We start from the raw sequence: 27,517 nt of genomic DNA on the forward strand, positions 1-27,517 counted from the left end.
TGGAAGCGTTGCCATGAAGGAACTCCACGGACAAATAAAAATACTCCCCTTACTTGGGAAGCTTCCAACAACATAAATGTTCACACTGGGACCACATGGGCGAGGGAAGGTGGGTGTACCTGCTGTCCCCTGTGAAAAGGGACATTGGCAGAGCCACTCCAGCAGCATCCACATCTGCTGATCCTGCCCAGGGCTGGGAGCTGTGGCCTCGTGGCCAGGATTCTCCTCTCTGCAGAGAGCAACCCAAGTGCACCAGCCTCCCTCGCTCTAAGAAGGTATTTGGCAGGATTTGACGGTCGAGCATAATTCCAGATGAAACACGCCAGATTGAAGGATTTCTGCATAATTAGGGATATAATACTGTATTTAAGAATCTCCCAAGTACCCGCAGCTAACAGAGGGCAGCGTGCTCAGCAAAAACCCATCTCTTGTCACCAGGGAATAAAGCTGGCACTAAGTGCATGCAGATCTTCACTTTCTTTAATACCTCAGCAGCCCAAATGCAGCAGCCAAAAAAAGTCCTTTCCAGAGTGGGCCTAAGTCCACAGGCGATCTCCTGGACTGGATGCCCCAGCTTAGAGGCATCCAGTGTTCCCAAAACAGAAAAGTGGCTGTGCTGGTACCCAGGCTTTGGGAAGGTTTCTATAGCAACAGGACACAAAATTTAGGTGTTTACATGGCAGAGCTGATTTACACCATCACAGCTGTGTTTAAGTCGTTGAGGCCAAGGGAAAGGCCTGAAAAAGTAAGATGCAATTCCCCATCAGAGTTTTTCCCTTTGTTTCATCCCCCCAACAGTTTTTAAGTCTCAGATTTTGTGCTGATGGGTCACTTTTCTGTTACCTCTTCCAAGACCCATCCCTGGGTAGATGCTTTCTTTATACTCCAGCTGTTGAAAGGCCATAGAATCCCAAATTTTCCAGCTTTCAGAAAGACCCAGTCCAGACAGTACTGCAAGATACACTCTTCTCAAAACAGCAGGTGAAAATATATTGGTTGGTTACTGGGCAGTGTCATTTCATTTGGAGAACAGGACAGCTATACATGCACATTTTCTAAGTACACATCCCGATTTTCTGCAAAGCTGCCAGGCTGCAGTGGACAGTACCATCATCAGCTCTTCCTCCATGGGCCACCGTGGTACATGGGGAGCTGCTGGGTGGGCAAACCTCCTGAGACCAGGAACACACTGAATAGCAGCTCTGTGCCATGAGGTCACAGATTTAAGGCTGGTGGGGACCTTCCTGTATGTTTTCTCACCAGCCCACAGACACGTCCCTGCAATGAGCTCATCCTCACACCACTGCAGAGGACACAGCTGCCATGCCTAGCAGAAACCCCAGGACAGAAGTGTCACCTCAACAGGCCGATCTCAATGCTCAGAATAAATGCAAAACCTTCCTGCCACTCCAGTCCCATGCTGCAGCAGCCACTCCTCAGCACGTTACTGCTCCCTCTGCCCCTGGATTCGCAGCCTCTGCTTTTCCAGAGGGATGAGTGCACAAGAGTGTGCTGCCCTCACACAACCTACCACCACTATGGAAACACTGTCTGGGGTGAAATTTGAGGCTCTGCTGTCACTGATGTTTGCAGCCCTGCAGGCTTCTGCCCCAGCACATTGCCTGTCCCCAAGTCCTGGGGTTACAGAGATTTATGGGCCCAGAAATGTGATGCTCATCTGTGTCATGGGATGGAGAAAATGGCAGCTGCAAAGTTCAGTGCGCCATCAGGACAGCTATGGCTTTTCCCAAGACAATATTGCTACCCAGCTGCTGTCAAGGCTTCCCTCTCTATGCTTTCACCTTCCTTGGACTTTTGCAAATTAGGAGTTTCACTTCAGTTTTGAACTAGCAAAAGTTTCAAAGCAAATGAGAGGTGACCATTCAGTGTTTTCTCTCACCTTTCTTACAGGTGAAGAGGTCCTAAAGGACAGTGCCACAAAGCCTTCCTCCCACTGCAACCTCACATCCTCTCCCTGAAAACACTTGCGGGAAGTCAGTTAAAACTTAAAAAAAAAAAAATTAAATGGTGAAAAGGACAAGGCAAGGAAGGGGAAGCATGGGGATTGAGCAGACAGATTAATAGCCTGGCATTTATGGCAGTTTAATAGTAGAGCTGTCACAATAGGAGAGATTTACTAATTGCAGAGTCATTTGCCATGGATTCCCATCAAGCTGCCATTTAAATCGCTGTGCAGTTTTTAAGATGGCTTTTGAACCTGAGGAAGGGGGAGAAGAGACAACACCCATAGTCTTTATGAAGCTAAATTTAGGAAAGTATTGTGTTTTCACAGAGATGACCAAGTTGGTAAGGAAGCAAGGAAGGAGCCAGCAGTGCTGTGAGCCCCAAGGAGCCGGGGAGGAAGGGGGCAGGTATTTGTGTCTGAGCCCTGCCATGCAATAAGCAGGTCTTACATGTGGGGACAAGGCTCTGACCTCAAACTAAGCCCTGGAGAGTTTTACATAGGTTTAACTAGTGACCTACTAATACCTCCAACATCTCCCCAGGCATTGAGCTATACCTCCAACATGTCTTTTTTCAGAATTCGTCAGCACTGGGTTTAGGGACAAAAGAAGAGTAGTAATCTCTTGGGTCTGTCAGCAGGGAGGATCAAGTTGGTCCTTCTTCTACTGACTTCAAAGTGAGCAGTAAGCTCCTAATTTGTACTCATCACACAGAGCCTCAACCTGAGGCATGCACAGCTATTTTTGTCAGGGCGACCTGGTGACAGCATGCTGCAGTGCTCTGCATGCCACCTCCATAACTTGGCTCTTCTCCATCATGTCCCTGAGGCCACCAGTGCCAGGCCAGGGAGTGATTCACAGAGCTGTGAGTCCTACTAGACTCACGACACCAGGTTTGTAGGAAAATTAAACAGGTTGAAAATTTTTCCCAGCTAAATCCTCAAGCAACAGTTGTTACTTGGTGAAAATACCTCATTCCAGTCAAGTCTGATGTTCCTCAGCCTTGATCAGGAAGTTTCCAGCTCAGCCTGGAGAGAATTAAAACCAATCCAAGTGCAAGGAAGAGACCTGGTGAATAAGGGAACCACAGAATGGAAGATGGCTCTCAATCAGGAAATAGAGCCTGAAGCTTTCTATACTAGAAGAGCACCCTTACCTTTTGGGAAAGAAAAAGGTTCTCGGCACTATCAGGAGCAGTTCTGCATCCAGAAGTCCTTTGCCTCACACTCTCACCCTCCGCAGCATCACTCTCTGGACTCATTTCCCCCAGAATAAAAGGGGGCAGCTGCCCTTTGCACCTGAGTCCTTTCACCTGCAGAGGCACAGTACACTACCACCATCACCAGAATGCCAAGAGAACTTCAGGACACTCAGGTGGGCTCCACTTGGTGCCACAGGAGAAGTGGGGGAGCCAGGGTAGTGATGCCATCCCATCTCAACCAGCAGCACAAGAGATGCCGTGCCTTGTCTGTCACACGTTCTCAGCTCAGCTGAGAGGCTAGAAAAAAAGGCTGGTTTATTCCTCTTTTCCTTTAGGGAAATAGAGCACTCTTAGAAGTTCAGCCGAGACTTTGCAGATCAACAATTAGCAGCCTACAAGGGTGCATGGTTGAGGCTTTTGTGGCATTTCAATTCTGCTGTCATTTAATAACCACCCATGACTCAGGCTTTCCTCCCACATGCTGTGACCCAGCACTCCTGATCTTTTTCATCCATTTGGATCCACTGGTACAGAAGATAAAAATGTGTTAAACAAGACTGCTTTGCCATTGCACCTGCAACTAATCTCACACACCAAGAGCATGATTTGATCAGGTATTACATCTTGTCCTGGTCTCTACACTGTTGTTCAAATGCATTTGCAGAAAGGATGCTCTATTAAGGCAGCATAGAGCTCCTCCTATAATTTCTCTGAGGACAGGACAAGGCAGCACCAGCCCCCATCCAGCACCAGCATCCAACTCTCGCTGCAGCTGTTTCTAAATGGTTTTGGCCTACCAGGAACACATTTAGACACAGATGAGAAGTGTTACAAGGGGTTTTCTTCTCAGAGGCACAATCAATTCCCATTTTACATTTAGCAGATATTAGATGGCTGAAGCATAATTGATTTTGTTTTATGAGATGCTATACAATGAGCATCCTTAAACAGAATTCAGTTATAATGAACATACAGTACAAGATGAGTCTTCACTGAGGCAAATGTCATTGCCTAGGGACAAGTTCAGATCTAAGTAACATCAGATTCATTACTCTGCATCTTAGATGAGGCTCTTCAGTCATGTTAAGTCAAACATACCAACGTTTACGCTCCCCATGCATTCCCATCAAGATGAGGACAATGTTTTCCACCAGCTCCCTTGCTAATTCAATGTCTCCCACTGCGCCTGTTTCACTTTGGAAAGTCCTTTTCCTTCTGTGTCTTCCTGTCAACTCATCTGTGGTACTTGGGAAATATCTCCTCAGGCTTTGCAGTGACATTTGGATCAATGGGAGAAGTTAGGGCCACTTCTCTTTGTTTCTGCACAGCACCCTGAAGAGCCAGCCCAGTGCCCAGGTTTTGGGATCCTTCTCACACTGCTCCAGTTTGGAGGCCACAGCTGCCAGCCCCACCACCGGTCCCTCCTACATCACCATAGGCACCCACCTGCTCTGGAGGGGAGCTTTTGCTTGTTTAGACAGGTGCACCCCATCACCCTTAGCCCCAGGATCTGGTTCTGCTCCAGGAGCTATGGGGACACATCTTCCCACCCCCACCAGTACAGCCCACCCCAAGCACTGTTTTGTCTGCCACCAGACACCACCTCTCTATGGACTACATGCCCAATGAGTTAAGTCACCCAGCCAGCGAGCTGGAAAGCAAACACAATCAACCACTGAAAGCTTTTTTTTCCATATGAAAATACTGGGCTCAGGTAGGAACAAAAGAGGATTAAAGAAGTGTTTGAACTAAATAAGTGAGTGGTGGGGAAGTAAATTTGGAAAGTCCCATTTAAAGCAACTCCCAAGACTGATGAGGCAAAAATTAAGAGGCAAATATGAAGACTAAGAAGAAAAATATAGAAAATTACTAAGTGGAAATACACAAAAAACCTGAGAGGTTTTTGCAGTGTGCTTTTTTTAAATGTTAGTTTTCTGCCCCTATTCCCTCCCCAACCCATCTTCCATGTCTGAGCTTCAGGCTTACTTTTCTTGTGCATGGAGCAGGGGAATGAAAAAAGAAGCAAAAAGAGGAGGCTGGTCTGGAGTCTGTAGAGTCTAAGATGCTCCAGCAATACTCTACTGAGCTCAGCCATCACATATTAATACAAGCTATGTCTGATCAGAAACTGAGTAATTAGAACAGCCTGGAAGGTTAATGGCTTGCACCACCTACCATCACCTCATTAGAGGAGAATCCATAATCCAGACACCAGTATTGCACCTGATGAGTGCAGACTCACAGAGTGATAGATGGCAGAGCTGACTCTGAACCCTGACAAAGCTGCACATGGGAGCTGCTCCCCAGTCACAGAAGAGATTGCCAGCATGGCTTGGGTGATGGCATGGTTCTGCCTTCAGTTTTACAACTCCAATTTTTCTTTCCAGGAAAGAATTGGAGGAGAGGGCCAAAAATGCCACAGTATTCCCATACCTTAGGAGAAATTCCAGAGAATGTAGAGTTGTCCATTCATCATAACTTTACTGCTGGACTTCATGGCATCAATGAAACTCAGAAAACTTGAGTGAAGATTGTGTGGAGTCTTACCTAAAAATCGCACAGGTCGTACTTGCCACACTTCAAACTGTTCAGTGGAGTTGTGCCATGGATTTCTATTTTGACACAAACCAGCCTAAATAACACCCATTAAAGATTTCCTCCTGATGACTTCTTATCCAGAACATCAAGCACAGCACGAAGCAAAAACCCTCCTCAGTGCAGCAAGTACCTGAGCAGTAAGTACACTACAGTTCAGCTACATTTCAGAAGGATAACACTGCTTCCAAGCAGTTCACCATGTTCAAAGATTGTCCAGTTAGGAAGAATTAAAAAAAAAATATATATTTAAAAAAAAAAAAAAAAAAAGAAAAGAAGAAAGGGGAGAAAAGTGAAGGAAAATGTCCAACCCCACTAATCCTGATAGGTTGGCACTGGTTGTTTTCCAACTGCTGAAATGAGAAACTGAGAAACTGTGCTTCCTTGGCATGGAGACTAAAACAGCCAAGAGGAAAAGCTGTTGACAAGGAAATTGTTTTGGATTGTACCTTGCAGCTGGGAGGAAAGTGGGAGGAAAGCTGAAGTAAAGCAATCCAGCCCTGCCAGTTGTTTCTCTGCCATGCAGCTCCAAAAAATCCTCCAAGTTTAAAGAAAATGGAAAAATCCCCTGAGGAAGAGAAGCTCCCAAGCTACAGAATGGCAAAGGCAGCATGACTCAGCCACTAATCACCCGAGGACAAGATGTTTCTGCTGTGCTTCGGCTGCCTTTTAGAACTTTGATCTAATTGAACTCTCAATGTGGGAAGCAGGGACTACCTTCCACCACGGTGCTGCACAGCCCTGGAATGCTGGCTGACCACACCTTTCCCTGTGGCAGGATGAAAACCAACTGAAGTGAGCAGCACTCTTTCCTTTGTCCTGGGGAAGGTCTACAAATCCCCTCATCTTGAGGCTGAGGGCAGCAGACAGCTTGGATGGCATCTCTTACCTCCACAAACCCTTCATAAGAAGCACTTGGGAACCTGGATGCCAATCCACGTGGCAGACATCTGTAGTCATGGACTGAGAGTGATGGCAATGAAGGCAGGGAAGGATGACCTGTGGGTTTTCTTCAGACAGACAATATGCTCAGAGACGTGACAGAGCTTTGGGCTATTTCAAATTTTCAATTTCAAATTACTTCGTGGCTCTGATGAACTTGCTTCAGCATCCAGGCTGTGTTTGCAGCCCAGATATTCAACACAGATTTTGTCTCCAGTCTAGGATCAGGGACCTCAGTGTCTTCTGTGTGGGCACTCATATTTTATATCTGCTCTTGGTCAGATGAAGTCAGAACAAAAGACTCTCCCATCCCAGGGTACTCTACAGGGAGCCAGAGCAGCTCAGAGGGAGACAAGAGGCTCAGTCTCAGCAAGGACTTCCAAAAAGTACCTGCACTGTGTTACACTTCAGTCTGTAGGCAGGATCCCAGAGGGAGTGGCTGAACTTATCCAAGTCATTATTTTCCACTGGAACTGACAGAGATGCTACAAGATTTTCTCCTCCCATCACTCTAAATCTAGAATTTCTTTAGAAGTCTTAAACTCTGCATTTCTGCATTACCTGAAAGTGCAAAGAGCAACCACCAACAGGTGACCAGGAGGCAGTCTCCTACCATGATCATTCCAACTCCTTCCAGGCAACATCACAAAAGATAGGCCCAAAATGTGCCAGCATTATTGCCCTGCTAATTGTCTGCTCAGAAAATGTGTTCATTAGCAATGGCACCTCTACTATTTTAGCTGCAAACAGGACCTGTGATCTGCATTTATGTTATTTGCAGAGTTCAGAGCAGGCAATGCTAGTGAAGCTGCCTCCATGCATTATTGCCAGCGCTGCTCGAGCCACAGTGCAGCTGCTCATTAGCAATCAATTTATGTTTTCAATTCTAACATCAATATTAATATGAAGCTTTTATTAACATCATAGAGAGACCGTCCACAAGTGTAGCACAGGTAATGCTGACCTTTCAAAGCAGCTAGAGAACGGTCACAAGAGATATTCCTGTCTCATCTATATATTCCCCCAGGTAACACTGGCGCTGAAGGGCACATTCAGAGGGCTGGAGTCACATTTGTGCCGACAGCCCAGCAACTGCTCAGGCTGCCCCCGGTGCCGGGGGCAAGGCCAGTCCCGCTGTCCCGTGCTGGGGCCATGAGCTGGAGGAGCTCTCGAGCCACGAGCCAGCTCTGCCCTCTTGCGATTACAGCCAGGCTGCCAACCTCTCCCCCCGCCATACAGCAGCGGGGAAGAGCGCTCTTCTGCAGAAAATCACCTCGTTCAGACGCACGCGTTACATTTATCATTTATTCACTGAATTTTCCAAGAGACAGAAGCTGTTGGATGACGGTAGGATTTAGCAGATTCCTCAACAGAGCAGGAGGCGCGCAGGGCAATTCCTCCTCCTCTGTGGGAGCAGCGCAGATCTCGGGTTTGCTCCACGCTTTGCCTGAGGGATTTAGCCCCGTGTTTGGCAGTGCCAGGAAACTCTGCCTTTGCCTCAGGCTGCAGCACTGCAGACACAGACAGGGCTGCCTGTAGGAGCAGGCTGGACATGCACGCAAGCCTCTAATAACCTGGGTATGTATACAGGCTCTTCAGCTCGACTAATCTCCAAAAAAGGCTGGAGAAACCTGTCCCCACCATCACGTCCTCATCCTTCCTTACCGCCCACCAACGCCAAGCCAGCTCCACAATGTATTCCTGCATGTTCCATCCCAAGGCAGGGGCTAGCTGGAAAATAAAGACAGGAAAGCCATTCATCTCATCACCTGTAAAATCTCATTTTTCCTTCCAAAAAGAAGCATCAGTCGTTTCAGAGGCTACTACACCAGGGCTGAGCCTAAGGCTGCAAGGTAGAGCGGCGCTGTGCTCCAGCCTCGCCTGCAATGCGTGGAGCTCCACGAGAGAGCAGCATGTCCCTGCAGTTGGACTCCACACCTTCTTTTAAAATGGCTAACGGAGAGCTGCAGGAGGACAACGGGGACAGAAAGGGATGCAGGTTAGTATTTTTATTCTTACACGCACGTATGTTCAGGGTCACAACAAGACCCTTTCCTTTCTGCAAGAAAGGTGCTGCTGCGATGCACAGTTGATATTTTTCTTGCTTTGTTGCCTCTATAAGCTGACCTACCATAGTAAATAACTGCTAGACAGTTTAAAAATACATTATTTAAAAAGCCCAAACAACAAAAACAAACACCACCCCTAAACCAAACAAAACCACCAGATGTCAGGGGAAATTTGGCTTCAGAAGAGGTTTCAACCCAGTTACATCAGGCTTTTCAGGATTCACAAGTCAGGTATTGAAGCCAGGAGGGCCTGACTTGGCCACTATAGTAACTTGCTGATAATACAGTCAAGTGCATCAGAGGCAGAGGATACCCTTTAGCATATCTTTTTCCAGCATTTTGAAAGAAATGAGATCCTCTTTTGACATTTGCCTTTGCTGCTCCCCTCGTGTAAACTCAGCAAGACACAAAATTCATGTGCTAACTTGAATTAAGTCTCACAAAGAGTAAAGAAAGAAAAAAACCCAATATATGTCAGCTCCTAAAGCCAGGAGCTTTTGAAGGCACAGAGCAGCCAACTAGAAGGTGATGGGGAGTGAGTTAAGACAGTTCACATGAGCTTTTTGAACTGGTATTGATAATGTAAGGAGTAAGATTACACACCGTTATTTCCACTGAGTTATGTACCAGGACAGCTCAGTCAGATCCCTATAAGGTCAGCACCTGTTCATTTTGTGGTCATGGACGTACAAAAGGCCCTCACACAGTCACAGCAGCAAAGCTTTACAGAGTTCAGTAGGAAACAGTGGAGTGGGAACTGCACAGTGCCACAGTGGGGAAGAGAACAACACAGCACAAAGCAGGAGCAGCACAGGTTATTTATTGTCAAAATAATACTATCAAGAATATTTACTTGGGACATCTTGGGAAATGAACAGTGATACTTTATAAAAGACCTTTCAGCTCTGGTTGAGCACAAAAAGTGGAATATAGCAGAAAGCTGCAATGTGTCTGCCTGGGAGCTTGGGGATAACACACAAAATCCCCACCAGCAGTTGCTGCACCACCAAAGGAATGTGGGAGAAACTGGTAATACATTTAAGTGCTACCAAAATATTTATACACATATATATATTCCTACATATGTCTCTCCACAGAAGCTTGTTACATATGTCCCTGTCACATTATGTCACCACTGCATGTCAGACAAAATGACAAGGAAGGATTTGAGCAAGGATTTGAAAGTTCTGTCAGGGATGAGGATAATCAGGGATGCCCTCATGAGTGCTATGAGGGCAAAGAAAGGAAACAGCAATATCTCAAGCAAAAAGGGAAAAAAACTAATAAATATCAGCACTTGCCCTTCACAATGTTGTTTCAGAAAGTGTGGAAAAAACCCAACCCCAAGGAAATCACCTGCAACAGGAATTACACTTTGGAGCAGAAAATTATTTCTAGTTAGGATGTTTCCCAGGGTTAACTTGTAGAAAAACCACTCTAAGGCTGCACAGTCCCACATTGCTGGGGCTTGTCCCAGAGTCCTGCTAGGGATGGCCATGGAGATGTGTAGGTATTCTCTGAAAAGAGCATTTTGGTCATTGCCCAAATACTTTTTGTCACCTTCTGTGTTCTGATAGCTAACACACAGATGTTTAGTTTGCTTGGTTGTTTTTTTCTGTGATGTTCACTAATCACACCCAGTTGTGTAAGGGCTCCCCCTACATCCCCCCCGCTCCCAGATATACCAGGCATAGACGGAGCAAGAACTCAGGGTGACAGATGATGACTTGCTGGCTGCCCCAGCCCCTAAAGATACACACACACACTGAGTAGAGTTGCTCCATGAATTAGCACCGAATCTCAGATCAGTCAAACTCAATGAACGCTGATTGATATAACCTTTTAATTAATGGGTCTTTTCAGGAAAATAAGGGAAAATCATAACACTGGCCAAACTACTGCAATGGTTGATGTGGACTGGGGGGTCAGCTTCCTCTGTTCCCTCACTCCCAAAGCCTTTCATCTACATTTTCTGATTTCAACCACAGGAGTTTAAAAAATCCAGTAAACCAAACTGTGCCATCTCATTCCATAAAAGCTTCTCTCCCACAGCAACCAGTTGAAAGGCTGTTGATGCTTACAGGAGAGTCTAACAGATCAAAGCACAGCAAGCCTGCTTAGACACGCCTGCTGTCCAAAAGGCTTGTCTGGATAGCTCCTGTTTAGCTCCAAGTCCAGCACAGGTCAACAGCAGATGAAAGGCAGGCATTTAGCAAGCACCAAACTGCTACAAGACTGCTGTCCCCAGCTTCCTACCCAGCCCTGTACCTTTAGGTGCCTTGCTCCAAGCCTCTTTTCTTGTTTCCCAGAAATCTGGATGTCAGCAGGTCAAGGGCAACAGTGTTGTCTCCAGTTGGGACTCGCCCATGTTGGACATCCTACACCTTTCTTCCTATAACACACAAGCTCAGCTAGTTCCACATCATTAATGCTATTTTTTCATTTATTATTATTATTAATAAAAGAGTGGTTAACATTTGCAGGATTCCTGTTGGTCACCCTGCAGCCACTGAACACACACACACCAGCATCAGCTCCCAAAACCAAGCACCGAGCAGACAAGTTGCTCTTGGTAGCCTCACTTCCCTTCCTGGGGGACAGGAATGAAAACCACAGTGGTGCAATAGCTTAACCCCAGTCGGCCCAGAGCCAGCATTAACACAAGTCAGCAGAAACATCATGATCACATCATCTTACAGGATTTTTGTTTCCCTACTAACAGCAGCATAATGGAAAATTCCAGTGATGTTTAAGGATTCCTCTTACCTACATACTCTAACTCTGATATCCAAGTAGAAATAGGGGACACAAAAATCCATCAAGGAATCTCTTTATGACTTGAAAAAGATAAGAACTGTAGAGATTTTCAAAGTAAATTCTGTTCCTGCAGAGGCCCACAATCAGGAACCTCAGTGAGAGCCAGGCACACACTGTGGCATTGTGTAGGTGCTCCATGGAGGGACACGTTTCCCTCATTAGGGAGATCCCAGTCTCCCATGGGCTTTGTTATCCTCCAGAGTACATTCCTCTGGAGCATCACTCTCCTGGATGGCAGCAGCACACCACACTTTAACCCCTGTAATGCAAAGATCAGGTCTAAAAGCCTGAAGATTTCTGACCTGCCCAGGCAATCCGTACATGAAGTTGAACTACTGAGTGACACGGATGCCAGAAAGTCAACTCACTCACAGCCCTGCAACTCCACCACAAAGAATAAACCGTAGACACAGAGGCAGCAAGCACTGCTGGCAGGGCATGGGAGGTTTGCTATGAAAGGTACATTGATCTTCTACAACAGTGTTATTTAGGAGTTGTTTGGGAAATCTGAAGTCCATAGGAAAGGGTAAGTTGTAATTTGCTGAATAACAGAAAGCAGTTTGTAGTAATTAGCTGGATAACGTGCTCATATACATAGCTTGGGAGCAAAAACACAAAGGATGAAGTTGTAATTGTCAGAAAATATGGGTAGAAGAAAAAAATTTAAAAAATACATCACTACACTTTGGCCAGATGCCTCAGGAAGTAAAAAGGCTCTTAATTCCTACAGATTTTGAAAGAAGTAAAAAGTTTGCTGTCTTCAGGGGATCCAGATTTGGATGAACTGGGTTACTAAATGTGATTTCTATTGTATATCACTGCTGCAGATTTGGATTCTGTGGCTTCTTGAAGGTGAACAGTTTTCTCAATAAGCAACATGCAAAAGGCTTAGAAAACTACAAGTAAACCTTCAGCTGAGGCTCAGCAACACAATACCTGTTAGAACAGTGACCTAAGCCTCTGATCTCTTTGTCAATCCAAACTTCTCTGATACTCACAAGTAAACATCTCCCTAACCCTGTCCCTGCCTCCCACCCCAGAGGATGGGGATGACTGCAGTCCCTTCTGCAGCAGTGCTCTATCCCCAGCCAATTCTTCTGTCAGGAAGAGGATAGGAACATGGAAAGCCTGTAGAATTTAAGTAGTAAAACATCCAGATGAAAAGTTTATTCAGTACATTAAAATATAATCATGGCCAGTTAGGAAGTTAAAGCATATGGATCATAATTTTAGGTCTCTAGAAGGTAGAGCAGTGGGTTTGGCTTTCAGCACAGCACATGGCTGCTGTCCATAAGGAGGACAGCACAGACACCTTTAAGGAAGGCTAGAGGAACATCCTAAGGTATTTGGCAGGGGCAACTACTTCCAGTTATTTTGTTGAAACCCGCATGGTTTAGGTCACCTATAAGTGCAATTCTTAAGGTTGTTTTCCTCAGCCTTAAGAACAGCAGGAATCAAAGACTTAAAAGAAAACAGAAAGAGCAACAGAAAACAGCCCACTGCTCACCACTGCACTGATTCATGCAGAGATTAGATACCAGAAGCAGTCTGCAACCCTAGTCAAGCAGAACATAAAGTCCTGCTGTTCCAGGAAAAAATAAAGCCAAATAAAATAATTACTTCTCAGGGATGACTCAAGTTCTCCCAACAAGCACCCACCTCACCAACCATTTGGTCACTTCAGAAGAAACCGATGTGCCATCATGCCCACAGCACACCACCATCTCCAAACTGCTCCAGATGTGCCCAAGGAGACACTGTGTTTTCCCACAAAGTCCCAGCTTCTGCAGCATGCTAAATTTTACTCTGCTGCTGCCTTCAAAGCATCTAATCAAGACCATGACACTTCTGATACCCTTAGTCACCAACAAATAAGGCTTAAACCCACTGCTTTTAACGGGCAAGCCCCAGATCTGGATACAGGAATAAGCCTCCAAAAGCAATCAGCCTTGTAATTAAAAGCCCATAACTGGGGAAGGGGACAGACATGCCACCTCTTTTTCCCCATTCCATCTCAAACCCAGGAACACAGAGGCAGTCAGAGGATCGTGGAGGTTGTGTTCAGCTACTGAAATATCAGCTGCAAGATCTGCAGACGAGCTTAATCACAGACCTCAGACATGCATCTCGCAACCCACCCTGCTCCCTCGTAGGGAGATTTGAAACAAAACAAAACAAATGATGAAAGGTTAATTAAGCCACAAAACAAATGAAAAGTCCCCATTAGCAGTACAATTACCTCGGAGTGCCCTCCACCAGAGGAAGGTCTGCAAGAAGTGCATGCTCTTTTTCCTCAGTCCCGGAGGAGGTGGCAGCATTAGCAGGACCAGGGCTGTTCCACAGCTCGCTCACAACCACTCCAGCATCCCCAACCTCCTTCCAGCCCCAGCACTACCTCGGACCAGCCTGCGCAAAGTGCACCTGGTCTGCTCTGCTAATCACTGAGGGGGAGTCCGGGACTTCTTTCTCTCATGCTCTCTCCCTCTCCAAATAAGCAATTAGCATGAATAATTACAGCTCTGATAATAATACCCAGCCACCTTTGAGCAAGAGGGAAAAGACTGTAATTAACTCTTTCTCAGGGATCAGAGGAAGTTGAAATAGCACGAGCCTAATTATCTTCTTCTGGGACACCTCCTGGCTACTGAGAAGCTCTGGAATGTGTGGGAGGCAGGGGTCAAGTAGCATCCTTTTGGAAATCTCTCCATCCAACCCAGTTTTACGTGTCTGCTACTATTAGATGGGCAAATGTACACAAGGGGGAAGAGAACCCACAGTTTTCCTACACTGTGCTAATCAGCAAGGGGATGTCCATTCAAAGACTGCCTGCAGCGTTATCCCATGAGGAATCTTTGGCCACTGAGGACTTGGGAGCAGTTCCCCTCCTGGGGGATACATTGTGATAATGTGTGGCTCCTTCCAAGCACAAAGCAGAGCCACACCAGCTCTCAGAACTGACCCCAGGCTGGAGAGGGCACCGATGGGAGACAGGCTCCCACTATATATCAGCACAAAGGCACTCCCACCCCAGAGTTTTCCTCCTGCCCCATGCCCCAGGTCACTAGCTAGGGGGAAAACACATAAATGATGCAGGGAAGGGCTCCAGATCAGCTCAGGAGGGAAACTGGGCTGAGCACATTTAAAATGTCTTTGCATCGAACTGGCTTTGCCCCCTTCCCAAAGCCTCTCCTGGCAGGCAGGAGGGACAGGCACACGTGCATGTCCTGCTCCCAGTCCCTTCCAAGAAGCAAAACAGTACATGCATCATCCCCAGAGGAGTTCTGGTGAGTTCAGAGCCTAAAACAATAAATGGTGGCCCACTGCAGTAACTGCCCCAAATTGCCCAAGGCTCTGAAAGGATCCATGGGTTAGATGGCTGCTGTAACATACCCTCTTCATGTTACTAAAAATGTGATAAATTGAGTTATTATACAATCCTGTCATGCTTTATTGCTACTGCAGTATCTGGAGATGTTATTGGAGTGCTGCAGCAGAGCAGCTGCCCTCCAAACACTCCAGTCTCTTATGAAAAGAGCACATCTCCTCTTGTACTCCATTGACCTGAAATATTTAAGAGTGGAAAAATTAAGATGCTTATGAACCCTTATCACTAGCCTTAGAAAAACTGCTGGAATGTTTATGTCTCTGAGCATTTAAGCATTCATTTTCATATTATGAAGATTCTGCATAATTGTTTTATTTATAAAGTCAAGGTGCTCAGGGCACAGCAGAATATAATCATGGATATTAAAAAAACAGCATAATATAAATAAAATAATTCAGTTATTTAATGATTTTGTGAGACTTTACCAAGATGTATATAATATTTATTTTAACTTTCTTTACTTCATCTACTCTTTTACTACAGAACTACCTTCTATTTTGCTAATTTCTTGAAACTGAGAAAGTAAACATATTCCAATAGACTGCCTGAATCCCACAAGTTATTATGTATATTAGATTCCCTGTAACATGAATTGTTCCATGAGCACTAAGTAGACTCAGTAGTGGAATAAATTGAAGCCTATATATTAGGACCCATACCCTAAAATGGTAATTATTAATAAATAACATGATCAATATGGCTCAATGGTTATGATACTGGGGTCTTAAAATGCTGTTTTGTTGTGAAAAAAACATACCTGGTGTAACCACACTTACAGTGTGACCCAATGTAATTTCAAGAGCTGTTTAAATTTGAAAAAGAAATGCACATTTAGGGCTTGACTTTTAATTTTACTATGACCTAATTGCCAGGGCAGCCAGTCCAGCCTCTGCTCTGGATTCTTTCCAGCTTATGTGTTTCCCTCAGAATCTCTGACCCAGCAGGCTATTAATGTGCTATTAATGGACACTGGAGGTGGAGGCACACACAAGGATTCTCCCATTGGAAATGTCTTTCCTGCAAGCTGGATGTGCCCCCAGGGACAGGGAGGGCCTCGGTGACACTGCACAACACAATGGTGACAGCCCCCATCATGCTGTGGAGTGAGCCAGGGCCCACAGGGATCCACTGCTGCAGGAGCTCTCACCCTGACACAACACCCGGGAGGTGTTCGAGGTCTTGGATCTGCGTGGGAAAGCGTTATGATGAGGGCATGTGAGCAGAGAACAGAGCACCCACAGTTCTGCACAGATCTACAGCAAGGTACTGACTTGGGAGGTCAAGTGAGATATGCCCAATGGATCTGTAAGGGATGACAGATTCCAAAATTATAACCCATGAGGTAACTGCAGCACAGACACTCGGAGACAGTAAATTGGTATGCAAGCAGGAGCCTCAGCTTTAAAAACAGAGTTAGGGGGACATCCGAGGTCTGGGGCTGTTTAGAGGTCTGAGGGTTTGTGGCACCATCATCTGTCTCCAAGTCTTAAAGATGCTCTTTGATCCACAACTTTTGGTTACTACTGATCTCCCTAAAGAGGAGTGAGTGATGCAGCCTGTTGTAGTCTGCTCTACACACTTATGTACCAGCTGCCTTCAGGTGTTACATTGCTAAAATTTCCAATGCTTTCAATTAACACATAGCAAAGCCATTAGTCATGTTGTCTTTCTGACAAATAATTTCTCTCCCTGGCTCCCTTCCACATTATTGTAAGTTTCCATTTAATTTATGGGCCCTAATAAAACATAAAGAAACCAAGACTAATGCTTCATCAGTTTCCTAAGCTTTTCCAACATCTTTGGTGGGGAGGGGAGCTGGCACTTCACTGTTTTATGGCTCTGAGGGAAGAGTGGCTCATCTAGCAGCAGGCAGGGAGTTTGCAGCAGGGCAAAGGACAGACTCACACCCTCTGAGTTACATCTGGCACATCTGCAGGGTGGGGACACCATCCAGCCCCTGCTGCACCGGGATGCGCCTGCCTGCCCCTCGGCTGAGCCTCCCACGCATCCCATGGCTGTGCAAGGCACTTGCCACAGAGGCACAAGATGAAAGGAAAAGGATGCGAACATCAGAGGAAGGGGAGAGACTGTGTCTTAAAGAAAACACAACTAATTCCTTGGCAATTATTCAGACCCCAGGCTTCGCCTTATCCAGCAGCTTCACACAGGAAGCACAGCCAAGGACAGATGGGGAAGGAAGAAGGTGCTTTCCAGTGCTGGGGGTTCCTGCTAGCCCTGCATCAGCCACCAGTTGCACATGATCCATGGCCTTGATGCCCTAGAGAACAGGTTCAGGCGTTGCAAGCTCTCAGTTCACCCATTTTGGAATACAACCCCAGTAACGACCACAGCACCCACTGGGCCCAGACTCACCCTATGCCTGTCCACACACATCCAGTGTGTGATCACAGACCAGCACACTCAGGGTCACCCCATACCTGCCCCATAATGGGCACAGGCCCCTGCCACGTGCAGAGGCCTGGCAAACTTCTTTGCACAAATGACCAGAGACAGCAAACCAAGGCAATGAACAACACCCCCAAAAACAAAAGGCTGAAAAAGCAACGCTTCGGCGATTACAAAAACTTGAACTGAAAGCTGTTCAAAAGGCATCCAAAAGAGAAAGGGAAGAGGGCTGCCGAGGCTGACTCCCCAGATAAAGTCTCCCTGCTGACAAGTTCGCCTCCAATTTGCAATTCTTGTGTCTGGCTGCACACGGAGTCGATGCCAGCCCTGCCTGACGTCTCCCCTCACACAAGAACCTGCTGGAGTGAGAGACCATACTTGGAGGGACAGAGCACCCCGGGGCAGCTGTCCCACTGGTCCCCACTGACTTGGGCAGTACAGGAGCTGGGACTGATGGCCACCATGGGCTGAGCCCCAGTCCTTTCCCAGCAGTGCCACGGGATGAGCAGCAGCTCCGGAGTTGCCGGGCTCTTTAAGTGCTGCAGCCTGGACAGCCTTGCTCTGAGCTTCAAGGTGGTGTGAGAGGCTTGAAGGGAAAAGCAAAGAACTGTGAATCTCAGCAGAAATGGGGGTTGTGCTATTATACCCCAGTACCAAGGGAGAAGACTAAATAATTAATCACAAAAGCAACTGAGTGTTAACGAGCCGCATAGGATCAAACCGCATGGAAGATGCAAAGGCCCCCCCAACCCTCTTCAGTGTGCTGACAAGCCTCATTTTAATAACTTGACTACCAAAGCTGTGAGGATATGCCACAAATAAATAAATGTATCCCAGTATCCCCTTTGGGCTTCTGCTGGGGATCACCTTGACACCTTGGCCACCCAAGGAGCCAGTTCGGAGCATGTTTTAAAGGGGGCTGTCCTGAGAGAGAAAAGTGTCCCAGGCTTTGGGTGGTCATTGCAGAGGCCTTCTGCACGTGCCACCCCACTCCCTCTGTAGCTTTAAGGAAAGGGGGGATATACATTTCAAATAGGAAAAGCAAACATAATGCTGCTTCAGTGCCATTCCTAAATAGCAGAGTCTAACAGTGCAGAACTGAGCAGCAGCATCCAGAACTGTCAGGGATAACACGAGACAGGAAGGGAAATACACGGAAAAGCCTCTCTTGGATGCTCTGTCTAGTCAGCCATACTGAGGACAGATCACAGAATCACTGAAATTGTGTATTGCCCTGCACACAGAATATCCCTGTGCAGACTACAGGGCTGTCATATACTACTAATACTAGGACACAACTAGTAAAACACAATTTAGACAGTACCAGCATTAAATCACTTTCCTTCCCAGCCCATCACACCAGACCCAGCACACACCTCTGTTACTGCAGCTTGTGATGGAGATCTTAGGAAATAACATTTGCATCACAGTCCCTTGCATCAGGCTTTCTCCATCCTACAGTGAGAAAGGGTTGTGCCAAGTAGGGTGAAAGACCATGCAGATTCCATTGTGCCAACAGCTACAGCAAAACAAACTCTAAATAATTATATATTCTACTTAAACAGCACCATGACTTCCAAAAGGGCTTTGAGAAATTAAACTACTAGGCAGGCAATAGGCAGGGTTCTGCAATCCATCACTCAGATGCTACAATCTGACAGGAAATAAGGGTCCTGTTAATGGTCCAAAAGGAATATATAGAACTTAGGGGTATTCACACACTCAGTGCAGCACACATGCACACCACCTTCAGGGATCCTCTACGGGAGCTTGTTTTGGCTCTAATATCTTTATTCTGTAAAATCTGAATAGGCTGATTCCTAGGCAGCTGGGAGTGGGAAGACAATTCAATAAGACAGTGTGATGGGCTTTTCTACAGCTTCTGTGTGAGGGCAGGGCACCAGCCTCATGAAAAGACCCATGTGCTGATGTCAGAATGATGCTTCTGAAAATTTCCTGTAATAAAACACAAAACCTTCTCTCCTCCACCACGATATCAATATCACAACTCTGATTAAATTAAGCAAAGTCATAATCTAAAACAATATGCTCAAATGGTGCATTTCCAATATCCAAATATAAACCTATGGGCTCCAAAAGAACTTTAATTCTGTGTATTTTATCTGAAAAACACTAAAGACTATGGAATTAATTCCTCTGCCTGCATCTCTTACTCGGACTGGAAGAGAACAGAGTGAATTTTGTAAGCTTGCCCATCAAGGTATGCCCACAAGACACCAGCAGGGTCAAGATTTCCAGAGACAAGAGCCCCACAAACAACAGGATGTGTTTGCAGTTATAAAGGCCAATCTCATAGCACAGGTGGGGGCAGAGAATTGAGACTTGGTCAGCAATTCAGTATTTACTGAGGCACTCACTGGATGGGGAGGCTTTGCAGCAACACTTTAATGATACATGGGCTGAATATTTTGCATTTCTGTGCATAAAACCTCACTCAGCTGGAATGAGGTTGTGTCCCTTGCGGGTCATCATTTACATCAAAATCTCCCCCGCTTCTCAGCAGGACTTTCATGTCCCCCCAGCATTTTGAATGCAGAGGCATATCTGTGTGTGGGGATAGACATATCTTTTTTAAACATTCATTGAGCTGGAAGTGTGGAAGATGCCAGCATACGAAGGGTTCAACTGATGTGTAAATGCAGCTCTTTGAAAAGAAGGAATTGAACACCAAAACTGGTTCAGTGCAGCTAAATTGGTCCCCTAAGGGCCAGTGGTAACAGAAACCTTCAGCCCAAATAAGAACAAGTGAAATATTCAGCAAACAGCATTTGATGCTTATGTGCAGGAGAAAAAAAAAAGTGGTGCAACTGTTGGAAAAAGAAAATATCATGATAGCCCAAGCCACATTAAAAGGAGCAGATAAAGGGTTTTTGGGAAAATGCTCTGGGTGTGGCAGAGTTCTGGCAAGCCAGTGCTGGAAGCCCCAGCGTCCCAAGACCATGGGGTGAAGTGAGCAATGGAGATTGTGCCACTGGTCCCAACACAACAACCCACTGCTCCCTCCAGGCACTCCAGCTCTAAATCCCATTCCCTGGGGCAGTGGTGGGGAGACAGCACAGGCCTGAAATGGGTCCCCAAGGAAGAACACAGAAGATACCCAGGCTCTGACCCATGTATGAGCAGGACATGCATGAACAAACTTCCTTCTGTGACACAAGGCCATCTCTGGAGGTCTTCAGCCTTGATGGCATTTAAAGGCTGATGATATCCTCCTGTCCTTGGGTTGAACTTCACCTGATGCCTAGGAGTAGGAACAGGACCCAGCTCTTGTTTGCTCACTGGGTGTGCCCCGTGGACTGGGAGCATGAGCCCAACATGCAGTTAATCCATTTGTATTAACCACTATTATCCATTAATATGGATGTGATGAAGAGTCAGGGCTTGTGCAGGGTTTACTTCACTCCCTGAGGTTCCCAAAATCAGGGTGCACCTGCCAGTGAGGCTTTAACCATCAGCATATCTCCTGTGCTACTGGCAACCTGAAATCAGCCTGCTCCACTGTGCCACATTATAGCACAGACAGACAGGCAAAGCCTGAACTTGCTCAACAAGAGCTCAATTCTTGACCATTTTCCAAAAAAAAAAAATATCAGAAACTGCACAATAATTTTAATTTCCCAGGGAGGGATGCTAGAATTGCTTTTTGTTGTTCAAATCAGTCTGTTTTATCCACTCTCTATATTTCTTCCTGTTTTCTTCCCAGAAAGGAATGTATAAAGGAATGTATGTGAGTGCTCTAGTGCCTGAATTTCTTGAGTCATTTTAATTATCTATTATTATGCTTATTGCTTGAAGACAAAACTGTAAGCAATAGCTCTTTCCAGGGCAGGAAGGGAGTTCATCAGAAAACATGACAACAGATTCAAAGAAAGAAAATGCATAAGAAATGAGCTGCTCAGGGAAGCAACATTTGCTTTACAGGTGTGACACAGACAGCATATTTTTACTACTTAAATTCCTTGCTTTCTGAAAACGTCTCATCTTTATGACCATTCAGCTACATATCATAGAAACAAAAAGGAGTTATTTCTTCCTGCTTTACTAGTCAAGGATGATTTTTGTCAAAGAAAGACCTTGCCAAAACCTCTGGGATTTAAGACACAGGTATTGTTAATATATGGCAAGAGTAGCTGGTAAAGTAAACTAACTGGACATTATTTTATTTTCCAGTGGGATTACTGAACAGATATTGGAAAAAACAGTGCTTACCCTTGGAGCCCTCACTTAAAAGCAGAGGAAGAATTATTTCAGGAAGAGAGACCTGTGTTATTGAATTCATATATCTATGCTTTTCTTCTTGCACTGGCAGTGAATCCAAATAGGGAAGTATTTTTTTGTCTTGCAAAACCAGAACTTTGTTTGTTGTTTCTATGATGATGCGGAAGCTGTACATGCCATAGTTGATAACCTAAAATAACCTGAGATGTCAATTCCAACTGCAGATCTAAATCAGGCACATCAGGGATCTGAGCTGGGATCTCTCTGCTCACGTGAATATCCTGACTACCCAGTCATTACCTATTTCTCATGAAAATGTCTCTTTCTTTGTATTCAGACTGTGGTTATAAAGCTCATCCTGGACTCTCAAAGGAGTTTCTAATGGCAGGTACATCAAAACTCTGCAGATCTCATGCATCTCTGAGTTCTGACTCTCCCTTTTTATTAAAAAACTCCTAACTACCTTCATTTCTTAGACCACTTATATGGTTGCAATAGTGCTGGGAAGGAATTAGGTGGAAAGACTCTGCCTTCCTCTCTGCCAGAGGTATCAGCTACATTCCTAATTTCCCAAAACTTGTAAAGATATGCAAATGTATTTTAAGCAAAACAAAATATAAGCAAGCAGAGAGGGGAGGGGGGAAACCCCAAGAGTAATGTGCAAAGCCTTGAAGTGAAAAAGGCAGATATTTCTTGGTTACATGCCAGCTGAGAAAAGGCTACATCTTCTCATAGACAGCACCGAGTCTCTGCTAACTTCATATTTTATCAGAGGTACCTTGTGAAAATTATGTTCACACAAAAATACCTCAGCAACTGTTGGTTTGTAATCACTTTTATTCTCTAATTGGCATTTGGCCCCAGTGCAATGCATGCTGATCTCTCCAAGCAGCACAGACACAGCAACAGCATGAACAACCCACTGCAGGATTCTGGACAAATGCCCAAAGCATTCATTTTCTGCTCAGGCCTGTTTTCTCACTGGATAAAAGAGTGTGTATGAGGAGAAAACATTATCTCATGACTGTTCTGCCACACTCCAATGCACTCAGATGAGAAGGGGCATATAGGTTGCAAAGACCGACCATTTATTTTAAAAGGCAATTAGTTTCCTTTTGGTTTGTGTTTCCCAAAATATATTGTAAAAAAGGAAACACAGACATACATCTTGAGAATTTATATACCATGTGACGATTTTGTAAAGAGCAAAACCCTTCCCTTGTGCCCTCCCCACAGTCAGTTATCAAGCCCTGAATTACACACTGCTGTTGATTTCCATGGCTTTGTATGATTAATCTGGCTGTATTCCGTAAAGCAAAAAGAGCAATTGGAACAGAGGGGAAAGGAAATCACTCACAAAAAAACTAGGTTACAATAACCCTCAGGAGCTGAGTGAAACCAAGAAGAGGAGAAGAGTTCAGCACTAGGCTGCCAGCCTGGGCAAGGACACAACCCTAACTCCAGCATGTCAGACCCAGTGAGCCTCAAATGCACAACACAGCACATTCAGAGAAAAGCTTTTATAGATCCATATTAATAGAAAGCAATGGATTTTTTTTTCCAAGGACTTAGACCCTAGGAGGAGGCACACAGTGCTATTTTCTTTGCCCTGAGTACAGTGAGGTGTAACTAGCTCATGCAACAGAGCAAAAGTGAATAGAGGAATCCTGTTCAGACCCCCTTCCAACATATTCTGCAACGAGACAGATCACTCCTTTTAACTCAGCCAAATGAGCCAGCACAGTGTATCCAGGAGGGAATAGAAAGCTGGGGAAGCACTTCTTGTTATTAGCTAACAGTTGCATTAAGAGAACAGCTGGTGGCCACCAGATTTGTTGAAAGCAATTGAAAAATTACCGTAATTTCAGCCTACAGCAAAAGTCGGTGTTGTTTGGTTTGTATCTGTTGTTTCTATCTGTAACTCAAAGAAACATCTTCTCTGGCCAGACTACAAATAAACAAAATTAAAATACAGACCTTTTACCTTGCCAATACATGGCCTTGTTATCATCTCAGGACTCCACCAGAGCCAGAATGCTGAAACTTCACATCATATTATTTTTGTCCTCTTACTCCTCTGGAATGCATTGTTAAAACATTTTGCTAGTTAATAAATTAATTTCATTTTTCTCCATTACTGTTCAAAATAATTCCTTCTAAGTATGAAATAAAAACCTACTTCCTTACCAGGTATTTATACACTCAGACAGGATAGAAAGCTGTCCTCAGGTGACTTTATGATGCTGAATTGTATCCCCATTCATCTGTTTAGGCCAGAAATAAGTTTTGCACCTTTAAAACCAGATCTGAGAGTGGAAAGGGGGAGAAGCAGAAGCGGTGGAATGTCTGAGGAAGCTTCAGCTTTCTCTCTCTGTGTTTCTCAGACTGTGTTGTCTGCAGCACGGACAGCAGGAGAGAGCTCTCCTTTGCTTTTTAGTTAATTTTTAGCTAGCTAAGGCAGAAAGTTCCCTGGATTGTGTCTTTTCTTTTTCTTGGAACTTTTCAAACCTGCTCTGGACTGAACACACAGAAGAACACTGGGGGCTCACACCTCTGGCCCACCAGGGCATTTACAGCATTTCTAGATAAGTGACTGATTAGGGACTGAGCGAGCCGAGCTGCACCCCATGACAAGCAATTTCTGAATTCGCCATCTCTTCAGAACAGCGAGAGGTTTTATTGTTGCATATTATTCATTTTTTTATGCTTGTGACTACTTTGCTTGTTAAATAAGCAGTTTTATCCACTTTTCTCCAAGGAAATCTCTTCCTGAACCAGTCGGGAGAGAAGCTGCTTTCTAGAGGAACCCTTTTGGAACTTTCTTCCCAAATTTGCCCTAAACCAGGACAAAAGCTTAGATCTACCAGCAAATACATAAAATATCCCATATTAGTAACAGGCAGTTCCTGCCCTTCTAGCACTTTTAAAGGATATCTTTTTGTAGGTGATTACAGAAGAAAGAGGTTTAAGAAAAAGATTCATTTATACTGGTACAGGGTTATAATTTTGGCTTGCTCCCAATGTCACACTGGAGGTACAGATCAGCCTGGTAGGAGCTTGAATTTTAAGATTTTGAGAAGGAAGGAAAGCATTACAGAGAATTTACTGAGGGTACCCATGGGGTGATTTTCGACTTTCAATTCTGTCAAATTTAGGTGGATTTTTAAATTAAAAGGAAAGTACTTACTGCCACACTGAGAGAACAGAGCTTCTAATACAATCTCCTTGACATGGCCCTGAGGCACAGGAGCAGATTGGCCTCCAGATAGACCCACTGCAGATTCCCTGTCAGCTCCAAAATAAATGAAGAATTGTGATTTGTCACATCCCCTTGAGTATGCGAAGTCAGACGCCTGTACACGAGGGAAGAAATGCCATGGATAAAAAGTTGTACAGGTGCAGGGGAATAGGAAATCAAGGCATTTCCTCACCTGTTTTAAATGCTGCCTGCCAAGCTGCTTTGTATTATTCAGTGACTAAGAAGACTGTGACAAAAATGTCCCATAGCTGTATGTAAGGAATGGAGTCAAGAGGAAAGTAGCTCAGTGACAAACAGGGAAAACAACTTCCTTTACATCCATGGTTTTAACATCCAACCCTCTCTGGTGACACATACACAATGCAAAAAAAGAAACTTCAGACACACCTTGTAAGCAGCAAGATGGTAATTCTGAAATCATATTTTTAAATCTTGTTTCCATTAACTCTGAACTCACTACATCTTACAACTTCAGTGAACTGGGTTTTGTTTATAAAACAGTTAAATGGCAACTCTCAAATCACATTTGCATTTCCTTCACTCACACACTCTGCAGATAGGCCAGTGGTGACCTCGTGGACCTTCTACAGCTTTCCAAACTCAAGGCCCAGTTTTCCTCTCTATGACAAAGCAGATTAAATGTCATCTGGGTTAAGGAAATTATTCTTTGTTCTCCAAAAATGCCTGTCTGTGCTTGCAAGCCAGAGATGCAAACCAGCACACTTCCCTGTGACATGTCCTTGTGCCAGGGGATACATGGGACAGAGGGTGATGGGTGATGCCCTGCAGCCAGTGGGCAAATCCATCCACATAAATGAGCCTTGATCAATAAATAGGCACCTGCTCTTGCCATCCTGGACTTTTCTCAAGGGAGACAGCTGGAGTAGTTGTCACAGAGAAAACAAATGCCCAGTAAAACCACCTGCACAACAAATTGTTAATCACAGTAACATAAAGAGAAGGTATGGGATAGAGTCCCTAGCCTCTGTTTTAGCTTTGAGAACACCCCCAAAACCCCCACATATTTATATGCAAAACAGAAAGAATCAATAGATACACACAAGGAGCACAAGGATTTCACCCCTTGTGATTTTGCAGGGTCTAAATCAAAGCCCAGATTTTCCAAACCACTCCAGAAAGAGCCTGGGACTCCCCACGCAGCACAGCAAAGGGCCCATGCAACTGCTCTTGTGTAATATATCCACAGCAAGGCAGGGCTGTCTTTCATTCCTGTTCCAACAGGTGGGATCTGGGCAGGATTTGCACACAGGATTCTAAAACATGCCGTACCTTTCCAGCAGGAAGGGTTAATGCCCCCTCAAACACACTGTTTTGCACACTGGCTTTCCTGCAAGGATTCATCATCTGCCTCTGGGCTGCTAGGGGCTTTTTTCATTCAATTACCCCCCTAAGAGATCAATATCCTCTCTGCTACTGGAGCCTGGAGGAAGATGAGGGATGAGCTGGGGCTGAAGGAACTACACAGTGCTCAGAGCCAGTGACAGTCACCTGGGATGCTAGAGCATCAGGCTGAAAAATAGCCTTCATTTGGAGACATAAATAAAACATGCCCAATCATGAGTTACTGATGAGATAAGGAAAGGACTGAAGCGTAACCATGCTGACAGAAAAGGAATCTCAGCCACTGCCAGCTCAGTGATTTGGGCTGAGGGAGTTCCCTGTGTTCACCACTGCCTGGTTTTCATTGCTGCAGCAGGAACAGCTCCATAAATATTCACAGCAGCACCTCCCAAGATGCCTTCTGCTTTGAAAAAGGCAAGTGAGGATAGATCCTAGCAAGCAGTGATCACCCTAAAGGAAAGGTGGCCAAGCAAGGGCCACAACACTGCACTTGGCCTCACCATGGGCTCAGCCTCTGCACCACAGCTTCATTTTGGGGATGAGTCCGGTTTCTCTGTGTGTTGGTTGCCCATCTGCTGTGTTTTGCTGGCTCCTCTGGGCCTGGAGGATAAATATAGGAATACCAATGGTTTCTCTCCTCCAGGAGTAGAAGCTCCACTGGACTTTTCACTGTCTCAAGTCGCTGTGTGGTGCTCTGGACTTGGCACCACACCACAGGATGGAAGCAGCTTACCTGCTTGCTCTTTTTTTTTCTTTTTTTTTTCCTTTGCCAAGTAGAGACCCAAAACCTTTCTTGTTTTTCTGCAGTGAGCAAATCTTTTTGTGACAGAAACACAATTGCAGCAACACTCCCTGCCATGAAACACAGCCAGGATGCTTTATGTGATACTGCTGTACAGCAAACAAGGTGAAGTGGCACAAGAGCATGTTCCCAGTTTGTGGGATTGATTCTCATGATGCTGCTCTCAATAAAAACATGGAAATAAAACCAAACATCTTCCTACACCAAACAGGATGCAGGAATTTCCATCTAAGGGACAACAATGCCTATATGCCTAAATGTGGTATCACTGAAAGTCTGGGTCTCACTGTAAAAGCTGGTGTTCTAAAAGTTTTTTTTAATTGAAAATTTCACTCTATATGACAGTTTTTCAGATCATATTCTTCTATTTTATTCCTGGGAGTTTCAGGGTGTTTTTTTTCTTTGTTTATTTGTTTTCTCAGTTCCCAGTCAAACACAGAAGAGGAAGAACAAAATGCAAGAGAAAGCATCTAGTC

At 45.1% G+C, this 27,517-nt stretch overlaps 1 protein-coding gene across 4 annotated transcripts in view; it reads right to left on the reverse strand.

Moving 5' to 3' along the window:
- Nucleotides 1-27,517, reverse strand: part of GRIP2 (glutamate receptor interacting protein 2) — a 267,829-nt gene that overhangs the window by 92,800 nt on the left and 147,512 nt on the right. Inside the window, exon 1 of one of the 4 annotated variants that reach the window (XM_068201962.1) lies at nucleotides 13,828-13,981. The exons of the other annotated variants lie outside the window; for them this stretch is intronic. Within the exon in view, the coding sequence (XP_068058063.1) occupies nucleotides 13,828-13,906 (79 nt within the window). The 5' untranslated portion in view covers nucleotides 13,907-13,981. Of the gene's footprint in view, nucleotides 1-13,827; nucleotides 13,982-27,517 lie in introns of those variants that run through there. 4 annotated transcript variants of the gene reach the window in all.

This window comes from Anomalospiza imberbis, chromosome 11 (assembly GCF_031753505.1).
Source record: "Anomalospiza imberbis isolate Cuckoo-Finch-1a 21T00152 chromosome 11, ASM3175350v1, whole genome shotgun sequence".
Lineage (NCBI taxonomy): Eukaryota > Metazoa > Chordata > Aves > Passeriformes > Viduidae > Anomalospiza > Anomalospiza imberbis.